A 17,052-nucleotide genomic window follows, 5' to 3' on the forward strand; every position below is an offset into this window, starting at 1 on the left:
AAAAATTGCGGTCCATGAAGACTTGCCACTCTTCAGAAATTGTATCGCCAACAGCAAACAAATCATTCCTCCAGTTACAAGGCCATCCAGGCGTAGGACTGCGCCAAGTTGCCTTTGTTGCCAACCTAAAAAGAACATCGTCACCGAGGCAGGCGATCCTCAATCTATATCGGCACAGCTTTGTCACACGATTCAGCAAGAGCCCGATTTGCAGGATGTGGTCACACGAGACGATACACCACACAGAGAGTCAGCCGCTTGGGATCTATGTCATGGGATCACGTACTACAAGCCAGTCCAGCTCTAGCAGCGGGGTGTCCTGTGAGGGTCTTGGAGCTGTGTATGGCTGACCCCGCCGAGAGCTCGGGCCTGCTCTCGAGTATACATGTATCTGCGTCATTGCTCCGCAGGGTCAGCCAGAGCCAATTTGCACCTGTCGCTCGTCTGATTAGCATTGCGACTTTTTGTGTTGCAGCATGCGATGCTCCTCAAGAAAACCAGTGGCCTGGGGTCCATCCGAACTTCCATTACCGCCGTGGGCTGCCGCTGGATGGCTGATCTTAATCTGGCGAACATCTCTTCCGGCTCTGCATCGCTTTTGATTTGCACTGGGTCAGATCAAAGGATTTGCTAACAGTTCGCTTCTGCAGAATCACCCACAAGAGCAGCGCTGCTGCTCTCAAAACTAAACAGCAGGCTCCTCTCGCCTATCGCCAGAGACGAGTCTCCAGTCCTCCAGTGACTTTTTGACCCACCCAGAAATTTAGGAGTGGTGGCCTAGCATGGGCGTGGTTACTGAGTTCGACGACAGAGACCAACATTTACTGGCTGAAAAAGAGGCGTACCATCCCTATGAATATCAGGAAGAGGGCAACGGCTCGTGGGCCGGAGCCCTGCCCGTGAAGCAGTAAGCGCCCTTGGCTATCATGACATTCGCAAATTGCTAATCGGTAACAATTAGGGGACTGTACGACCCTGATCTCGAGAAAGATGCGTGCGGTGTCGGTTTTGCCTGGTATATAGGTCTATCTATCTGGTTGATGCTCTAGCTAACGGCGTGTAGCCACATCAAGGGCAAGGCAAGCCACAAGATCGTCAGCGATGGTGAGTAGAAGCAACAGCCCAAATCCGAGCTGTGATCACCTCGAACTAATCTTGTACAGCTCGCAACCTTCTTTGCAACATGACCCATCGAGGTGCGGTGGGATCTGATGCTCGAGACGGTGACGGAGCCGGTGTCATGACTTCGATTCCCTACAAGTTCTTCATCAAGAACTTTGAGCGCGATGTCGGCATCAAGCTTCCGCCTGCCGGACAGTATGCCGTTGGCAACCTGTTTTTCAACCCTGAACCTGAGAAGCTGCAGGAGCAGCAACGGCAATTGGAAGACATTGCCGAGTCCTTGGGCTTGCGTATCTTGGGATGGCGAGAGCCTCCTACTGATTCCACTCTGCTCGGGCCTGCTGCTCTCAGTCGCCAGCCTGTGATTCTGCAGCCTTTCGTAGTCCTTGCATCTCACTACGGCTCCGGGAACGCGCCAGAAATGACCGACCCCGAGAAGTTTGACTTCAGACACTTTGAAATCCAGCTATTCGTGCTGCGAAAGCGTGCCACGCACACCATCGGCCTCCACAACTGGTTTTACATTTGCTCGCTTTCCAACAGGAACATCGTCTACAAGGGCCAGCTTGCTCCTGTTCAGGTCTACCAGTACTACCATGATCTGGTGAACGCCGACTACGAGGCACACTTCGCCCTGGTACACTCTCGGTTCTCCACCAACACATTCCCTTCATGGGACCGTGCACAGCCTCTGCGGTGGGCTGCCCACAACGGTAGGCCACACTCCTCAGCCGGCTGTTCTAAGGTGCTAACTAGATTATAGGTGAAATCAACACCTTGCGTGGCAACAAGAACTGGATGAGGGCTCGCGAGGGTGTAATGCAGTCGGACGTGTTTGCGGAAGAGTTGGAGATGCTGTATCCTATTGTCGAAGATGGTGGCTCGGATTCTGCTGCTTTTGACAATGTCCTCGAGTTGCTCACCATCAACGGTGTGCTTTCATTGCCGGAGGCTGTTATGCTGATGGTTCCTGAAGCGTGGCAGGATAATGCCCACATGGATCCCAAGAAGGCCGCTTTCTACGAGTGGGCCGCGTGCCAAATGGAGCCATGGGATGGTCCTGCTCTTTTCACCTTTGCCGATGGTCGCTTCTGCGGTGCTAACCTCGACCGAAATGGTCTGCGACCTTGCCGATTCTATGTCATGGACGACGACCGCATCATCTGCGCTTCTGAGGTTGGTACCATCAGCGTAGAGCCCGAGCGCGTCGTGCAAAAGGGTCGTCTACAGCCTGGACGTATGCTGCTGGTTGACACCCAGGAAGGGCGCATCATCGATGACCGCGAGCTGAAGGAGAGGGTTTCCCAGCGACAAGACTTTCGCTCTTGGCTCGACAGTGAGCTCCTAAAGCTGGACAATGTCCTCAAACAGTCTGAGGCTGACAAGTCCCTGGAATTGGCTGCGAAACCTGATTCCCATGCTGTTCAGGAAGATCCTCTCCTGCAAGCCTTTGGATATACCTTCGAGCAGGTTACCTTGATCCTTGCTCCCATGGCGGCCGACGAGAAGGAGGCTCTGGGCTCTATGGGTAACGATGCTCCTCTTGCTTGTCTGTCCAAAGAGCCGCAGCTGCTTGCGAATTACTTCAGACAGCTGTTTGCCCAAGTGACCAATCCTCCTATTGACCCTATCAGGGAGTCGATTGTCATGTCTTTGGAGTGCTATGTCGGCCCCCAAGGAAATCTCCTGGAAATTGCTCCCGAGCAATGCGGTCGGCTGCTCCTCAAGAGCCCTATCCTCTCAATCCCGGAACTCAACACACTCAAGACTATGTCCAAGCTGTACCCTGACTGGACCGTCAAGGTCATCGACATCACGTTCCCCAAGAAGGACGGGATTCAAGGCTATATTAAGCACTTGGACTACATCCGCGACCAGGCCACTGATGCCATCGAGAAACGCAACCGTATCATCATCCTGTCTGACCGCAAGACATCGGCCGACCGCATTTCGGTCTCAACTCTCCTGGCCTCCGGTATGATTCACCACCACTTGGTCAACAACAAATGGCGATCAATGGCTGCCATCGTTGTCGAGACAGCGGAAGCTCGTGAGGTTCAACACATGTGTGTCCTGCTTGCCTACGGCGCCGATGGCATCAACCCGTACCTGGCCATGGAGTGCATCTTGAAGCTGAACCGGGAGAAACTCATTCGCAAGAACATGACGGACGAGGACCTCATCAAGAACTACAAGCACTCTTGCGATGGCGGAATTCTCAAGGTGATGAGCAAGATGGGTATTTCAACACTGGCTAGTTACAAGGGCGCCCAGATTTTCGAGGCACTCGGAGTTCACAATTCCGTTGTGGAATTGAGCTTCAGAGGAACTGCCTCCCGAATTGGAGGTGTCACTCTCGAACACATCGCGGAAGATGCCTTCAGATTCCATGAGCGAGGTTTCCCTTCACGATACACGGTCGGTGTGCCCGGTCTCACAGAGTCGGGTGAGTACCACTGGCGAGATGGTGGCGAGCCTCACATCAACGACCCTGTGTCCATCGCCAACATCCAAGACGCGGTTCGCAACAAGAACGACAAGTCCTACGAGGCATACTCAAAGTCCGAGTATGAGCAGATCAAGGCCTGTACTCTGCGAGGCATGCTGGACTTCGAGTTCGACGAGTCCAAATCCATCCCTATTGACCAAGTTGAGCCCTGGACCGAGATCGTCCGCCGCTTCTGCACCGGCGCCATGTCCTACGGTTCCATCTCTATGGAGTCGCATGCCACGCTCGCTGTCGCCATGAACCGCCTGGGTGGCAAGTCCAACACTGGTGAGGGTGGTGAGGATCCTGAGCGGTCCCATATCGACGAAAATGGTGACACTCGGCGGTCGGCTATCAAGCAGGTTGCCAGCGGCCGCTTCGGTGTCACGTCTGCATACCTTGCCGACTCGGACGAGCTTCAGATCAAGATGGCCCAGGGCGCGAAGCCGGGAGAGGGCGGAGAATTGCCAGGACACAAGGTCAGCAAGAGCATTGCAAGGACTCGTCACTCGACCCCGGGTGTCGGTCTGATCTCGCCACCGCCCCACCACGATATCTACTCTATCGAGGATCTGAAGCAGCTCATCTACGATCTCAAGTGCTCCAGCCCCCGCTCGCGAGTTTCCGTCAAGCTTGTCTCGGAGACTGGTGTTGGTATCGTGGCGGCTGGTGTTGCCAAGGCCAAGGCTGACCACATCCTGATCTCTGGCCACGACGGTGGCACAGGCGCTTCCCGATGGACTGGTATCAAGCATGCCGGTCTTCCCTGGGAGCTCGGTCTGGCTGAGACCCACCAGACCCTTGTCCTGAACGACCTTCGTGGTCGTGTTGTTGTCCAAACCGATGGCCAGCTTCGAACGGGGCGAGATGTCGCCATGGCCTGCTTGCTCGGTGCCGAAGAGTGGGGCTTCGCTACCACTCCTCTCATCGCAATGGGTTGCATAATGATGAGGAAGTGCCATTTGAACACCTGTAAGTGCTGAGATTCTTTAGAATTCTCTAGTTCTCCTAGTTCTCTAGCTAGTCAGGCAGATCGTGGAACATCTAACGTCTAATGATAAACAGGTCCCGTCGGAATCGCTACGCAAGACCCGAAGCTTCGCGAGAAGTTCAAGGGAACCCCCGAGCACGTCATCAACTTCTTCTACTACGTGGCCAACGAGCTGCGAGCCATCATGGCCCAGCTTGGTTTCAGGACCATCAATGAGATGGTTGGCCATGTCGAGTGCTTGAAGGTTCGGGATGACCTACGGACCAGGAAGACCGAGAATCTTGACCTCGATCTGTTGCTCACCCCAGCGCACTCCCTGCGCAGCGGTGTCGCCACATTTAATGTCAGGAAGCAGGACCACCGTCTCTACGTCCGTTTGGACAACAAGCTCATCTCCGAGGCTGAGCTTACACTGGACAAGGGTCTTCCAAGTCGTATCGAGTGTGATATTGTCAACACAGATCGTGCCATGGGTACTTCGCTCTCTTACCAAATCTCCAAGCGTTATGGAGAAGCTGGTCTGCCAGTCGACACGGTCCATGTTTCCATCAAGGGATCCGCTGGACAGTCATTTGGTGCTTTCTTGGCCCCTGGTGTGACTCTCGAGCTGGAGGGTGATTCCAACGACTACGTTGGTAAGGGTCTCTCAGGTGGCCGTCTTGTTATTTACCCACCTCGTTCCGCCGTATTCAAAGCTGAAGAGAACGTTTTGGTTGGCAACGTCTGTTTGTACGGTGCCACTGCCGGTCACTGTTACTTCCGTGGTGTTGCTGCGGAGCGTTTCGCCGTGCGTAACTCTGGCGCCCACGCCGTTGTTGAGGGTGTCGGTGATCACGGTTGCGAGTACATGACCGGAGGCCGCATTGTTGTTCTGGGCAGCACTGGCCGAAACTTCGCAGCTGGTATGTCAGGTGGTATTGCGTACGTCCTGGATAAGGGCCACGACTTCCTGTCGAAGCTCAACACAGAGATGGTGGAAGCTTCTGGCGTCGATGACCCCACTGAGATCGCCTTCCTACGGGGTATGATCGAGGACCACCATCACTACACGGGTTCCGAGCTCGCCGCTCGTATCCTGGTTGACTTCAACCGAGTCCTTCCCAGGTTCATCAAGGTTCTTCCAGTTGACTACAAGCGAGTTCTCTTGGAAGAGGCCGCGAAAGCTGCTGAGGCTAAGAAGGCTGAGCACAACCTTCCCGTCATCCCTGGTAAAAAGGAAGAGAAGCACAAGTCTGCCCCTCTCCAGGATATGGAGGAAGCCATGGGAGACAAAAAGGCCGAGTCCAGGCGCGCACTTGTCCTCGACAAGACTAAGGGATTCATGAAGTACCATCGTCGGGCGGAGAAGTACCGTGATGTCAAGACCCGCACTAAGGACTGGGCTGAGCTTTCTTCTCGACTCGACGAGGACGAGCTCAAGTATCAGTCCGCGCGCTGCATGGACTGTGGTGTTCCTTTCTGCCAGTCAGACACCGGTTGCCCTATCTCGAACATCATCCCTAAGTGGAACGAGCTCGTGTTCCAGAACCAGTGGCAAGACGCTCTTAACCGCCTTCTCATGACCAACAACTTCCCCGAGTTCACCGGCCGTGTCTGTCCTGCGCCCTGCGAAGGTGCTTGTGTCCTCGGCATCAACGAAGACCCAGTCGGCATCAAGTCAATTGAATGTGCCATCATTGACCGCGGTTTCGAGATGGGCTGGATGGTGCCTCGCCCGCCTCAGGTCCGCACTGGCAAGAAGATCGCCGTCATTGGCTCTGGCCCAGCCGGTCTTGCCGCTGCCGATCAGCTCAACAGGGCCGGTCACTTGGTCACCGTTTACGAACGTGCTGACAGGCTTGGTGGTCTGCTGATGTACGGCATTCCCAACATGAAGCTTGACAAGCGCATTGTCAAGCGAAGGACCGACTTCATGGCTGCTGAAGGTGTCCAATTCAAGACCGGCGTCAGCATTGGTGATGATATCACGCTGAAGGACCTCCGGGCCCAGAACAACGCCGTCGTCATCGCCACCGGCGCGACTGTCGGTCGTGATCTGCCAATTGAAGGACGTAACGTCAACGGCGTTCACTTTGCCATGGAGTTCTTGCACAAGAACACCAAGTCCCTGCTCGACTCTGAGCTCGCGGATGGCGGCTACATCTCGGCCAAGGACAAACATGTTGTCGTCATCGGCGGTGGTGATACGGGCAATGACTGTATCGGCACTTCGGTCCGTCACGGCGCCAAGTCCGTCGTCAACTTTGAGCTCCTGCCCCAGCCACCTGAGACTCGTGCGCGGGACAACCCTTGGCCGCAGTGGCCTCGCATCTACCGCGTCGACTATGGTCACAGCGAGGTGCGACAGCACACTGGCAAGGACCCGCGTGAGTATTGTATCAAGTCGTCCAAGTTTGTCAGCGATGGCAACGGAAACGTCAAGGGCATCGAGACGGTGCGCGTTGAGTGGACCAAGGACGACGCCGGAAAGTGGGTCTTGAAGGATGTGGAAGGCAGCGAGCAGTTCTTCCCTGCCGACCTTGTGCTCCTGGCCATGGGCTTCCTGGGCCCTGAGCAGCGTGCCATTGGAGATGAGATCGAGAAGGATCCTCGGACCAACGTCAAGACGCCGGCGGGCAAGTACTCGACAAATATCGAAGGCGTGTTCGCGGCTGGTGATTGCCGACGTGGACAATCGCTCATTGTCTGGTAAGTTATCCGCACACATTGAAACATTTTGACTATGTCTCGACGCTAACATTTCTCCCAGGGGTATCAACGAGGGCCGCCAGGCAGCTCGCGAGGTCGACTTGTATTTGGAGCACTCCACCAACCTCCCTGTCACTGGTGGTATCGTAAAGCGCTCAGCAAACGAGGTGCTCGACATGGTCAAGATCACCCCTCCCGTTGCCGCCTAGACACTTCTGCTCACCACCACGCTCTCTCACGATTGTACGAAAGACCTCTTATGTATCAGTATTCACGACATCTACATACGCACACGAATGAGGTTACGGTTGGGCAGGGGAAAAAAGCAAGCAGCAGTCAAAGCGGGGAAAAAAGTGTACCGGACAGGACAGGAGCAAGCATTCATTACATGAAGGGACATGAGCGAATGTTTTCCCACCCTTCGTCTTGCTATTTGATACCACCTGGTGCGACATGAAATTATCATTTTGGATGTAATTGAAATTCGGACATTTCATCATTCGCTTTCACTGTTGATATCTGTTTCTTCGTATCTGTTTGTACGTAACTTTGCTTCCAGCTATCTTTTCAATAAAAATGAGTACATCCAGTACGATACTTGTCTGGAGATAGGGTGAGGCAGGTCTCCCTCTGCTTCTATGTGTCAAGACTCAATGTGTAGACTCACTTGGAAGAAAAAACCTACACGGTCCGTCCTCCTCACCAGACGGCAGCAACGGCAATAGTACGGGAATGAGGGCACGCGACGTGAAAACGGGCTGCATTGCTATCCTGGTAATAGCAGCAACATGTGGGAGCGTTTGGGCTCTTGATAGGTCAATTGCACGCCGGCTAGCGCTGTAGAAGTACAGCCAAAAGCCCGGCCTCTTGCGTTGCCGCGACGTGGGGGCCCTCGGTACGGTGGCGCAGAGGAGCTTCTTAGCTAATGTCCTCCAGCGCAATGCGACCTCATCAAGCTGACTCTGCACCACTTATGCTTCGATTCCTCCTCGTAGTTGCCCCGAGTCCTGATATACATATTGTGGAATCCCGACCAAGGCATACTCGATTTGAGCAGCGGCGATCAGGATCCATCTAGTGTGCCTGGGCGGCTTCAACCACATTCGTTATCAGCTGCCTCCCCCTCCCGGAAACCTCTCTCTTTAGGCGCTGGATCACGAACCCAGATCTACATCCTTTCACAATAACTGCAAGGCCGAAATAACCATACGTTAAAATGCGCTTCGGCAAGACACTCCAGTCGTCCTTCCACCAGCCATGGCAGGACAAATACCTCGACTACCCCAAACTGAAGAGCATGCTTCGTGAGGACGAATACGAGGAGGACGAGTCTTGGACCGAAAACGATGAGACCAGGTTCAGCGACGAGATCTTCAACGTACAGCTTGAGAAGGTCACCAGCTTTCACGAGGAGAAGTTCAAGGAACTCAAGGACCGCGTCGACTCCGCCTTCGAGAAGCTCAAGGAGCTGCCCACCCCCGAGAATGACCAGCCCCGGAGCGACATCGCCACCCAGCGGCTCAAGGAGCTCGAGGCCGAGCTGGACGCCATCACAAACGAGGTCAACGAGCTCAAGAGGTACAGCAACATAAACTACACCGGCTTCTTGAAGATAGTCAAGAAGCACGACCGCAAGAGGGGGCTGCGCTACAAGATCCGGCCGATGATGATGCAGCAGCTGTCGGACCGGCCCTTCAACTCGGAGCAGGCATACTCCCCCTTGATCCACAGGCTGTCGCTGGCATACTTCACGGTTAAGCAGCAGCTGGAGGAGGGCGTCAGCGATGGGGTCATGGCAGAGCTGCAGGATGGTGTGCAGGAGACGCGTAACGGCGAGACATATTCAGCGCACAAGTGTAAGTGAACCCGTGCCACCAAGATACATCATAGCTCTCTGATAGCTGACCGGCCGTTCGAATAGTCTGGGTTCATGCCGATAACTTGCTCGAGGTCAAGACCTTCATCATGCGACGCTTGCCAAACTTGGTGTACAGCGAGGTCTCAGCAAAGGAGGTAGACGGAAACGAGGACCCCAGCTTGACTTCTCTGTACTTCGACAACTCCAAGTTCGACCTTTACAAGCGAAAGGTTGAGCGCGAGACCGAGGCGTCGTCTTTGCGGTTACGCTGGTATGGGCAGTTGAGTGCCTCACCCGAGATTTTCTTGGAGCAGAAGATTGTCCGTGAGGGCGGCAGCAGCGAAGAACGCAAGTTCACCATCAAGGGCAAGTACGTCAAGCCTTTCATCGATGGCGAATACAAGATGGAAAAGACCATTGCCAAGATGGAGCGGCAGGGCCAGAGCGAAGACGAGATCGCCAAATTCAAATCGACAGTAAACGGCATTCAGGAGTTCATCAAGGAGCGCAAGCTACAGCCCGTGGTGCGGGCAAATTACAAGCGCACGGCATTCCAGAAGCCAACCGATGACCGCATCCGCATCTCCATCGACACTGATCTGGCATTTGTCCGTGAGGATACCTTGGACTCCAGGCGGCCCTGTCGCGACCCTAACGAGTGGCATCGACTTGATATCGACAATAGGAATATTGGATATCCTTTCAAGGATATCAACCAGAGCGAGGTCTCAAGGTTCCCCCACGCATTACTGGAAATCAAGCTGAAGGAGGATGGCAAACGCAAGCGACCGGAGTGGATCGAGGACCTGATCTCATCCCACATGGTCTACCCTGCAGCTCGCTTCTCCAAATTTGCGCACGGTGTTGCCGTTCTTTTCGACGACTATGTCAACACCCTGCCCTTCTGGCTGAGTGACCTGGACAAGGACATCCGCAAGGACCCTCAGGCGGCGTTTGAGGAGGAGGAGCAGAAGAAGGCCCGGCGCGCCGCTGATGAGCAGGTCGTAGGCAGCTTGCTCGGCAACAAGATGGGCTCATTCCAGCCTTCCAAGAGCTCGCCTGTCAGTAAGTCGTACTTGGCGGAGCGAATCGCCAGCGAAAGCGGTGCTGGGCCTGCTGGTTCGCCCGCGTCGACGGCAGTGGCTGGCCGAGGACCCCGGGAGAATGGCGAGTCCGCTGGACAACAGAACGAGCAGGGACAGCAGCAACAGCAGCGGGGCTACGGCACCATCATGCCCTCCTTCTCGATAATCACGCGCTACGCCAAGTCGCGGCAGCGCAAGCGCGACAAGGTGCAGCTGCCCGAGGGCGTCACCGAGCCCGAGACGTGGATCAAGAACGAGGGCCCGCTCAAGGTCGAGCCCAAGGTGTGGCTGGCCAACGAGCGGACCTTCATGAAGTGGCAGCACATCTGCGTCCTGCTGGGCGGCCTGGCCGTCGCGCTGTACACGGCCGCGGGCCGGGACATGCTGGCCCTGGCCTTCGGGATCGTCTATCTCGCCATCGCCGCCTTCGCTGGCGGCTGGGGCTGGCTCATGCACCGCACGCGCAGGCAGATGATCGTCGACCGCAGCGGGAGGGACTTTGACAACCTGGTCGGCCCCATGGTGGTCAGCTTCGCGCTAGTGGTTGCCCTGGTGTTGAACTTTGTGTTCCAGGTAACAAACCTCCCCCCCCCCCTTTCCTTCCCAATACGGGCCTATCCGAGCCTGCCTCTCTTGCGCGGTGTCGATCTTGCTAACACATGGTCTCCACTTTAGTATCGCGCCGCTGTTCACCGGATGGATGCGGCTGCATCACTTGAGGGTCTAAACTCGACCGTGGCACAGTTACCGGTCGTCGATGAGCTCCTACGATGAGCAGCGTCCTGGGCCTGAGGGCGGGGCTTTACGGGCGCAATTATAGGACAGGGGGCGATAATACGACGCGGTCGCTTGTCGTTGCCGCGACCAGGCGAATGTGGGCACGGTAACGGAGTCTAAAATGTATTGGGGCCAATGGCGCATCGATAGGGCGGCAGATATATTTCAACTTGTAGCGGATAATTCATTGCATAACCAGACACTGCTATGTTCCGTGTGGTGTCGCTTCCAATCGAACCCGGCCCATCAAGTTGCGGACGATGGTGATCAACAGAGGGGACCGCCGGGCCTGCAAAAGTTCTCATGGCTACACAGTTGGGCACTGGCTGCCCCGGCCGGGGTGTCGCTTGAGGGTCGCTCGACCAAGACGCCTTCTTCTCTTTGATGCTCGACCTGCGATCTGTACCACTCAACCCCTCTCAGAGATGCTCATTGCTGATCTGCACCGTGTGAGGTACTGCACCTTTATGAGGTACTTGGCCACGTTTCAGAGCGCTCGTGTTCTACTCGTTAATTTCTCGAGTGTGACTGCGGAACAGCACACTCGAGTGTTGCATTGGCTCGCCTTCACCCTGTGATCCGCGGCCCCATTTTGCACCCTCTACCTAGTCAGGACGAATTGCCGTCGACGTCCTATATTAGACGTCGGCCAATGACTGGTCTTGATGTAGCTGATTGGGCGAGGCGTCCCAAACAGGGAACTTCACTCAGAAACCTTGGGGGAGGGAAATAGGCGCGAGGACCAGATAGTCTGATATAATTAGGCAGTCCATCGCAACAGTTGGAAACATAGTGTTCTCAGTAAGGACTTTTTATTCATCTCTATATCGTCTTCGGACTACGTGCTTCCTTAAGTTAGTATTCTATGCCGCTCTGTGGTCTGCTTCTCAAAACACATCATCTGCGGTTTCCACTCATGCTTGCGGACTCGTAGTGTCATGGTGACATCCAACGCGCTCCCAGAAGTAGGCGTCGGATAAGACGCAGGTGCGCCTAGGAAGCAGTTCCTGCTCCCGAATATGTCTCAGCTCCGGGCTTTTGATTTTTTTTTTGTGTCGCGCAAACTTCCTTTTTGGTCTTTTGCGTCCCCTCTACACGCCCAGCCCTGAACTCCGATTCGCGTTGACCGCATGCAAAAACAACGTTGTTCCCGTGGGTGGACCCAGATGTCAAAATTAGGTGTGGCAACCTTGAGCCTCCAGATGCTCTGCTTTTTTAAAGGGACAGCTCTGAATCATCCAACTGTGGAGGTATAGCAGCCCGAGGTGGATGGACAAATGACAAAACAGCGACCATGAACGATCTAGTGAAACTGTGAAAGAGAATTAGAAGAGCTGAGAATGACCATAGCGCGGCCAGTGCTGTGACGATATAGGACGAAATGGAGGCGAGGCGAGCCAAGCGCGTAGCTCTCCTTCAGAGACCATCAACATCGTAGGGATTGTTGTGGAATGCAAAAGCTTCTTTTGCAGGCGGTACAGCGGTGGTAGGTGAAGTGTCAAAACCAAATGGTCGGGTACGGAGTGGCAGGATCCGGGATCCTGCTGGCGAGCCTCATGAGTCCAGAGTCGGCGTGGCTACCGCTTCATTGTCGACCGGTCTAGAGCCTCCCGTAGCTCGGGTCGATCCTTGAGGGCCTCCTTCGCCTCAAGGTATGTCATCCACTTGCGCTCGCGCTTCTCCACCTCGGGCCAGTCCCGCTCCTCCTTGACGACTGTAACCTCGTAGAAGCGGTAGAGGGACTTGTGCTTGGTGCTCTTGAGGGATCTCGTCTCAACAATGTCGCCCAAATCATAGTCGATGCGAACCAGGATTCCAGCCTCCTCCCAAGCTTCGCGCTCCGCCGCTTGTGTGCACTCCTCGTCTGTCTCCCAGCCGCCTTTTGGTAGGACCCATCCCTTCCGCTTGGTCGACTGTATCATCATGACATATCTCTTGTCCGCGGTCAGTGGGACGACGCCAGCAACCAGACGTTCGCCCTTGGAGTTGTATCCTGGAGCAGATGAGTTGGTCAGTCCGCCTGGAGGGAAGCGGAGAGGCTTCGGCATGTCATGGGCAGTTCAGAATAAAAACTTACGTTGCTTGGCCCGCCCAGTCCGGGACTCCATAGACCGACTACTTGAGCTGCCCCCTGACATGTTGGCTTGATCCGGAGCCGTGTGTGGGTGTGTGAGTTTGTGATTGTATGTGTTATGGGATGGGGCGATCCAGGCGCGAATCAGAACTTTTGGTTGTTTGGGGATGGTGAGAGAGAACGGAACAGCCCACAGAGAGAAGCCGGAAGCGATTCCAGCACTCGAAGAACCCGGGCTTGTACGGGGTCGCGATTCGAGTTGAATCTGGGAAGACCTGGCGTCTTTCAATTGTTTTTAAGCAGCATGGTGGAAGTTGTTACAGTGAGAGGCTGGTTTATCAGACAGTTCTAAGGTCGCCTCAACGGCTCGCGCCGAATGTGAATCTGATTCCTGGAGAGGAGCAGGACCTTCCGGCAGGTTCCTTGTTGAATCCTCAGGCGCGCTCAGGTGGCGTGATGGAGTGACAGCAAGCGACAGACAACACGGGCAAATTGAGAGGGGGTCGCCTGGGGATGCTGTCAGTTGGCGCACTGAGCCCAAGTGCTGGCGATCGTCTCCTCGGTGGAGCGCAAGGGGCGATGATGTGCTGTGAGATGCAGAGTGAATGCAGCGGTCGTGCTACATTGGCCCCTTGGGGGAGGGGGGGTAAAACGCCTCAAGCGCACAGGTTGCGCGCCGACCTTGGGATCGATTAGGCTCGTGACTGGCTCGAGGCTGTCAAGGTGCACAGAGGACCTTTTGAGCCTGTAAAGCAGGCAGCAGCGGCAGCGACAGTGACAGATTGAGGCGGACCTGGAAATTGGACCAGCGCCGGGGCGGCGTGGTTTGGTAAGGGTGAGGTAGCTTAGCCGTGAAGGTGGGCGGAGGGCGAGGGTCAGGGAGGCAGTGGTGGGCAAGGTTTGGTGAGGTGCTGGGAGAAAATGTGACGAGGCAGGATCATGAGAGAGTGCGTCGGGGAGTCTGACAGATAATCGGACAAGGAGCAGAGCTCTACTGGCGTGGGCCGCCGAGAGAGCACCAACTTGTCGTGTGCCATAGCAGGAGGGATGGAGGGGCGGACGAGAAAAAAAATAAGTCTGCTTCGCTTTATATACGGAGTAGTCCATCTAGTCTGCGCGCAAACGTGAGGTACCGGGACCCCTGGCGTGTCACTCATGTCCACTCATGTCACTTGCGCAGATCGGACCACCTTTCCTGACATTTCAGTCCATTAGACCAGGAGACTCTATGCGACTGGCGACCGGGGAATGGGGACTCGCGAACGGAGACTGGGGAGCTCAGTCAGAGCTCAGAGCTGGGCCCCATCCGAGAGAGGACCAACACGACAGCACAGGACAGCAACAGGACAGGATGGCAAGGGGCAAGGGGCATGGAAATGGAAATGGATAATGAATGAATGGAGCGGGAATCAATCAGCTAACAAGTCGAGCCGTCCAGGGCGAAGAAGGGGGCGGCCAAGGTTGCGTTAGCCCTCCCCCAAGGCCCGAGATTGAGGTTTGACATGATGCTGCACCAAGGAACGAAGGCACAAAGCTACGACAGCTAGGATGAAGCCGTCGAAGGGGTACCTGCGCGGTACATGGCCTGTCCCCTTTGTCCATGTACCGTCTGTTACTGTGACGCGAGGCAGGCCCAGCCAGGCCGGCAGGGTCGGTCATTGCACCTTTTCCTAGTGCCTGGCTCTGTCTGGCTTGAGTCCTGGACAAGTCGGGAAGGGGGCCAGTCGCCAGTCGGTCTTTTTTCGTCACCTCAGCACGGAGACGGGGAGGAAGAGATTTGCTGGCTGGTCTGGCCCGGCAGAGGAGCAAGGTGGCAGGTGGCAGGTGCAGGCGCAACTGACTGTCTGACTGAACTGTCTGAGCGTGGAGCCGCCTCAAGTCGCAATGCAATAATGCAAGGAGCCCTGGGATTGGAATGGTGCACCTCGAAAACGAACCTTCTTGTACCCGCTACTTTCCAAGGCTGCAGACGATCTGCTGACTCGTTGTACCTTCACCCCGCGCCCCTAACAGCTAGTTGGCGCCGTCCACTGAACAGGAACCGAACTGGAACTGGAATTGGTGCTGCCCGTTTGGGCATCTGGTCGGTGGACTTCCGTATCAGTCCTTTCTCCTTTTTTGCTCGTAGGTCTTATCGACTCCGTTTTGTTCTTATCGACCGCCCGTTCCCACATGGACGTTGAATGAGGATGGCTCCATGGCTCCATGCCTCACACGGTTTGGTTGCCCGATCCAGCGCAGATGGCAGCGGCACAATGCCTGGTACCGATCCTGCTATATCTATGGAGCTCTGACGGAAGGATGGCCCGCTGGCTGGGCACAGCATGGCATCGCATGGGCCGGAAGCCACGCAGTTTCCGCGACCCCTTCTGCGGCAGGTTTTGTAACTCGATCCTGCACCAACTGGCCGTCCCGACTCGTGCCCACGCGAGATGCTGCCGTTAGACGTGTCCTCCTCGGTGGTCAGGGCTGTGACATGTCGTCTGGACCCTGGACCTTGCTGTCCGTCGAGCTCTGTTGTTGTACTGTTGTGGGAGCGCATCGTGACGCGGCGTGCACTTCGTAGACCCTGGACTGCCCTCGGCACGGGCATAACGTAGACTGCAGGCCCAGGGGAGCTGGGATCAAGCAGTACAAGCTGGAGCTGGAACTGGAACTGGAACGGTGTGCTCGTGGGGGAGCGGCGTGCGTGAACAGGGAAAGGCGAACCGCCCAAAGGCCCGCCTTCCACCGTCTTCGTCTATGCCATATGCCAAAACCAGAGCCAGTTTGTGAAACCATCCCAAGCTTCCTCCTATGGTCTGGTAACGAATGGGCGAAACCCATCAACATCAAGGCTGCCTGCTGGGTTCGTGACACCCTCTATACAAACCAGATCTACAACCCGTCCGATAGAGCCTCCAGCCCTCGAACCCCAGCCGCCACGCAGCCTATCAGAGCCTGTCCCGAACCATCCCTGGGCACTCTCAGCTTGACCTCAGCACTCGAGGCCAACCCGCCTAGGCATTGGCGGCAGAGGGCCAGCATTGGCCGCCAGTCACGATCACTGCATGTCGGGCGGTTGACACTGCATCGACTTTGTCCCGATCCAACTCTCTTCAGGCGAGCGTCTATCGCCCACACTTGCCGTCAACACACCCATCGCACCCGGCTTGTTGCAACGCTTGTCTTCCCTCCGCCCTCGCACAAGCTTCAAGTTACAGTACAGTCCATTGTTCCATCGACCTCTTCTGGACGACCCTGTCGCCTAGGGACACACTCGCAACGGACCGACAATCCAGTCTGGTCTCGCCTCGGCCAGGTAGACCCATCGTCGCCCCAACCTCGAGGTTCAGGTCACCCGAGTCCGCCGAGTCCCGCTCAGCGCACGATTCCGAAGTTCCAAGTTCGAGTATTATCTCCGATCCAACGGGCGAGGCATCTAGGGCCCCTCTGTCGTCTCGTCGCGTGCCTCCAGGCTTAGAATCACCCGGAAGAAAGCCCAAGGTTCCCCAGACCAGGCAGAAAGCAGCAGTCTCCCTTCCCCTCTCCCCTCCCAGTCCCAAAACCCCCCTCCCCACGCGGAAAAACGCTGGCTGCAAGCGACGGAGGGTTGGCTCCACCCCCCTTTTCATCCTATACCGCACCGTACCGTACCGTACCGTTGGAGTCGCCGAGACAAGGTCGCTTGTTGCAGGCGTCCCGTTAGGGCGGCCATGGAAAGCACAAACCTGCAGACCCCTGACGATGCATTGTCCTACATTGCCCCAATAGGTGAGTTCGTACCCTATACGTGCAATGTCACCGCATCTCACCCAACCATTCGGACCCGTGTCAGATCTTTGCAACGTCGTTGGCTGTTGTTTTGCTTGTCAGAAATAGGGCAAACCTTACTACTGTTTTCGTGTTGCCTCGCGTGTCGTCTCACTTCACCTCACCTCTCACCACCCCAATACCGTATGCCAAATACCAAAGCTGGTACAGAGTACG

General features: G+C 55.8%; 3 protein-coding genes across 3 annotated transcripts; 2 read left to right on the forward strand and 1 right to left on the reverse strand.

Moving 5' to 3' along the window:
- Positions 1-782: 782 nt before the first annotated feature.
- J7T55_006447 (enhancer-2 of am) lies at positions 783-7,498 on the forward strand (the record flags this gene model as incomplete). The annotated part of the gene is made up of 7 exons (XM_053144402.1): positions 783-907; positions 962-1,015; positions 1,064-1,104; positions 1,164-1,835; positions 1,886-4,582; positions 4,676-7,289; positions 7,351-7,498. The coding sequence occupies 7 exons, from the start codon at positions 783-785 to the stop codon at positions 7,496-7,498; spliced, it is 6,351 nt and encodes a 2,116-aa protein (XP_053001212.1).
- Positions 7,499-8,505: 1,007 nt separating this feature from the next.
- J7T55_006448 (vtc domain-containing protein) lies at positions 8,506-11,006 on the forward strand (the record flags this gene model as incomplete). The annotated part of the gene is made up of 3 exons (XM_053144413.1): positions 8,506-9,145; positions 9,211-10,805; positions 10,908-11,006. 3 exons carry the CDS (start codon positions 8,506-8,508, stop codon positions 11,004-11,006), a joined length of 2,334 nt encoding a protein of 777 aa, XP_053001213.1.
- A 1,580-nt stretch (positions 11,007-12,586) lies between these two features.
- J7T55_006449 (NUDIX domain-containing protein) lies at positions 12,587-13,057 on the reverse strand (the record flags this gene model as incomplete). The annotated part of the gene is made up of 1 exon (XM_053144424.1): positions 12,587-13,057. One exon carries the CDS (start codon positions 13,055-13,057, stop codon positions 12,587-12,589), a length of 471 nt encoding a protein of 156 aa, XP_053001214.1.
- Between the last annotated feature and the right edge of the window lie 3,995 nt (positions 13,058-17,052).

Source organism: Diaporthe amygdali (assembly GCF_026229845.1).
Source record: "Diaporthe amygdali strain CAA958 chromosome Unknown NODE_1_length_4327563_cov_65_473760, whole genome shotgun sequence".
Lineage (NCBI taxonomy): Eukaryota > Fungi > Ascomycota > Sordariomycetes > Diaporthales > Diaporthaceae > Diaporthe > Diaporthe amygdali.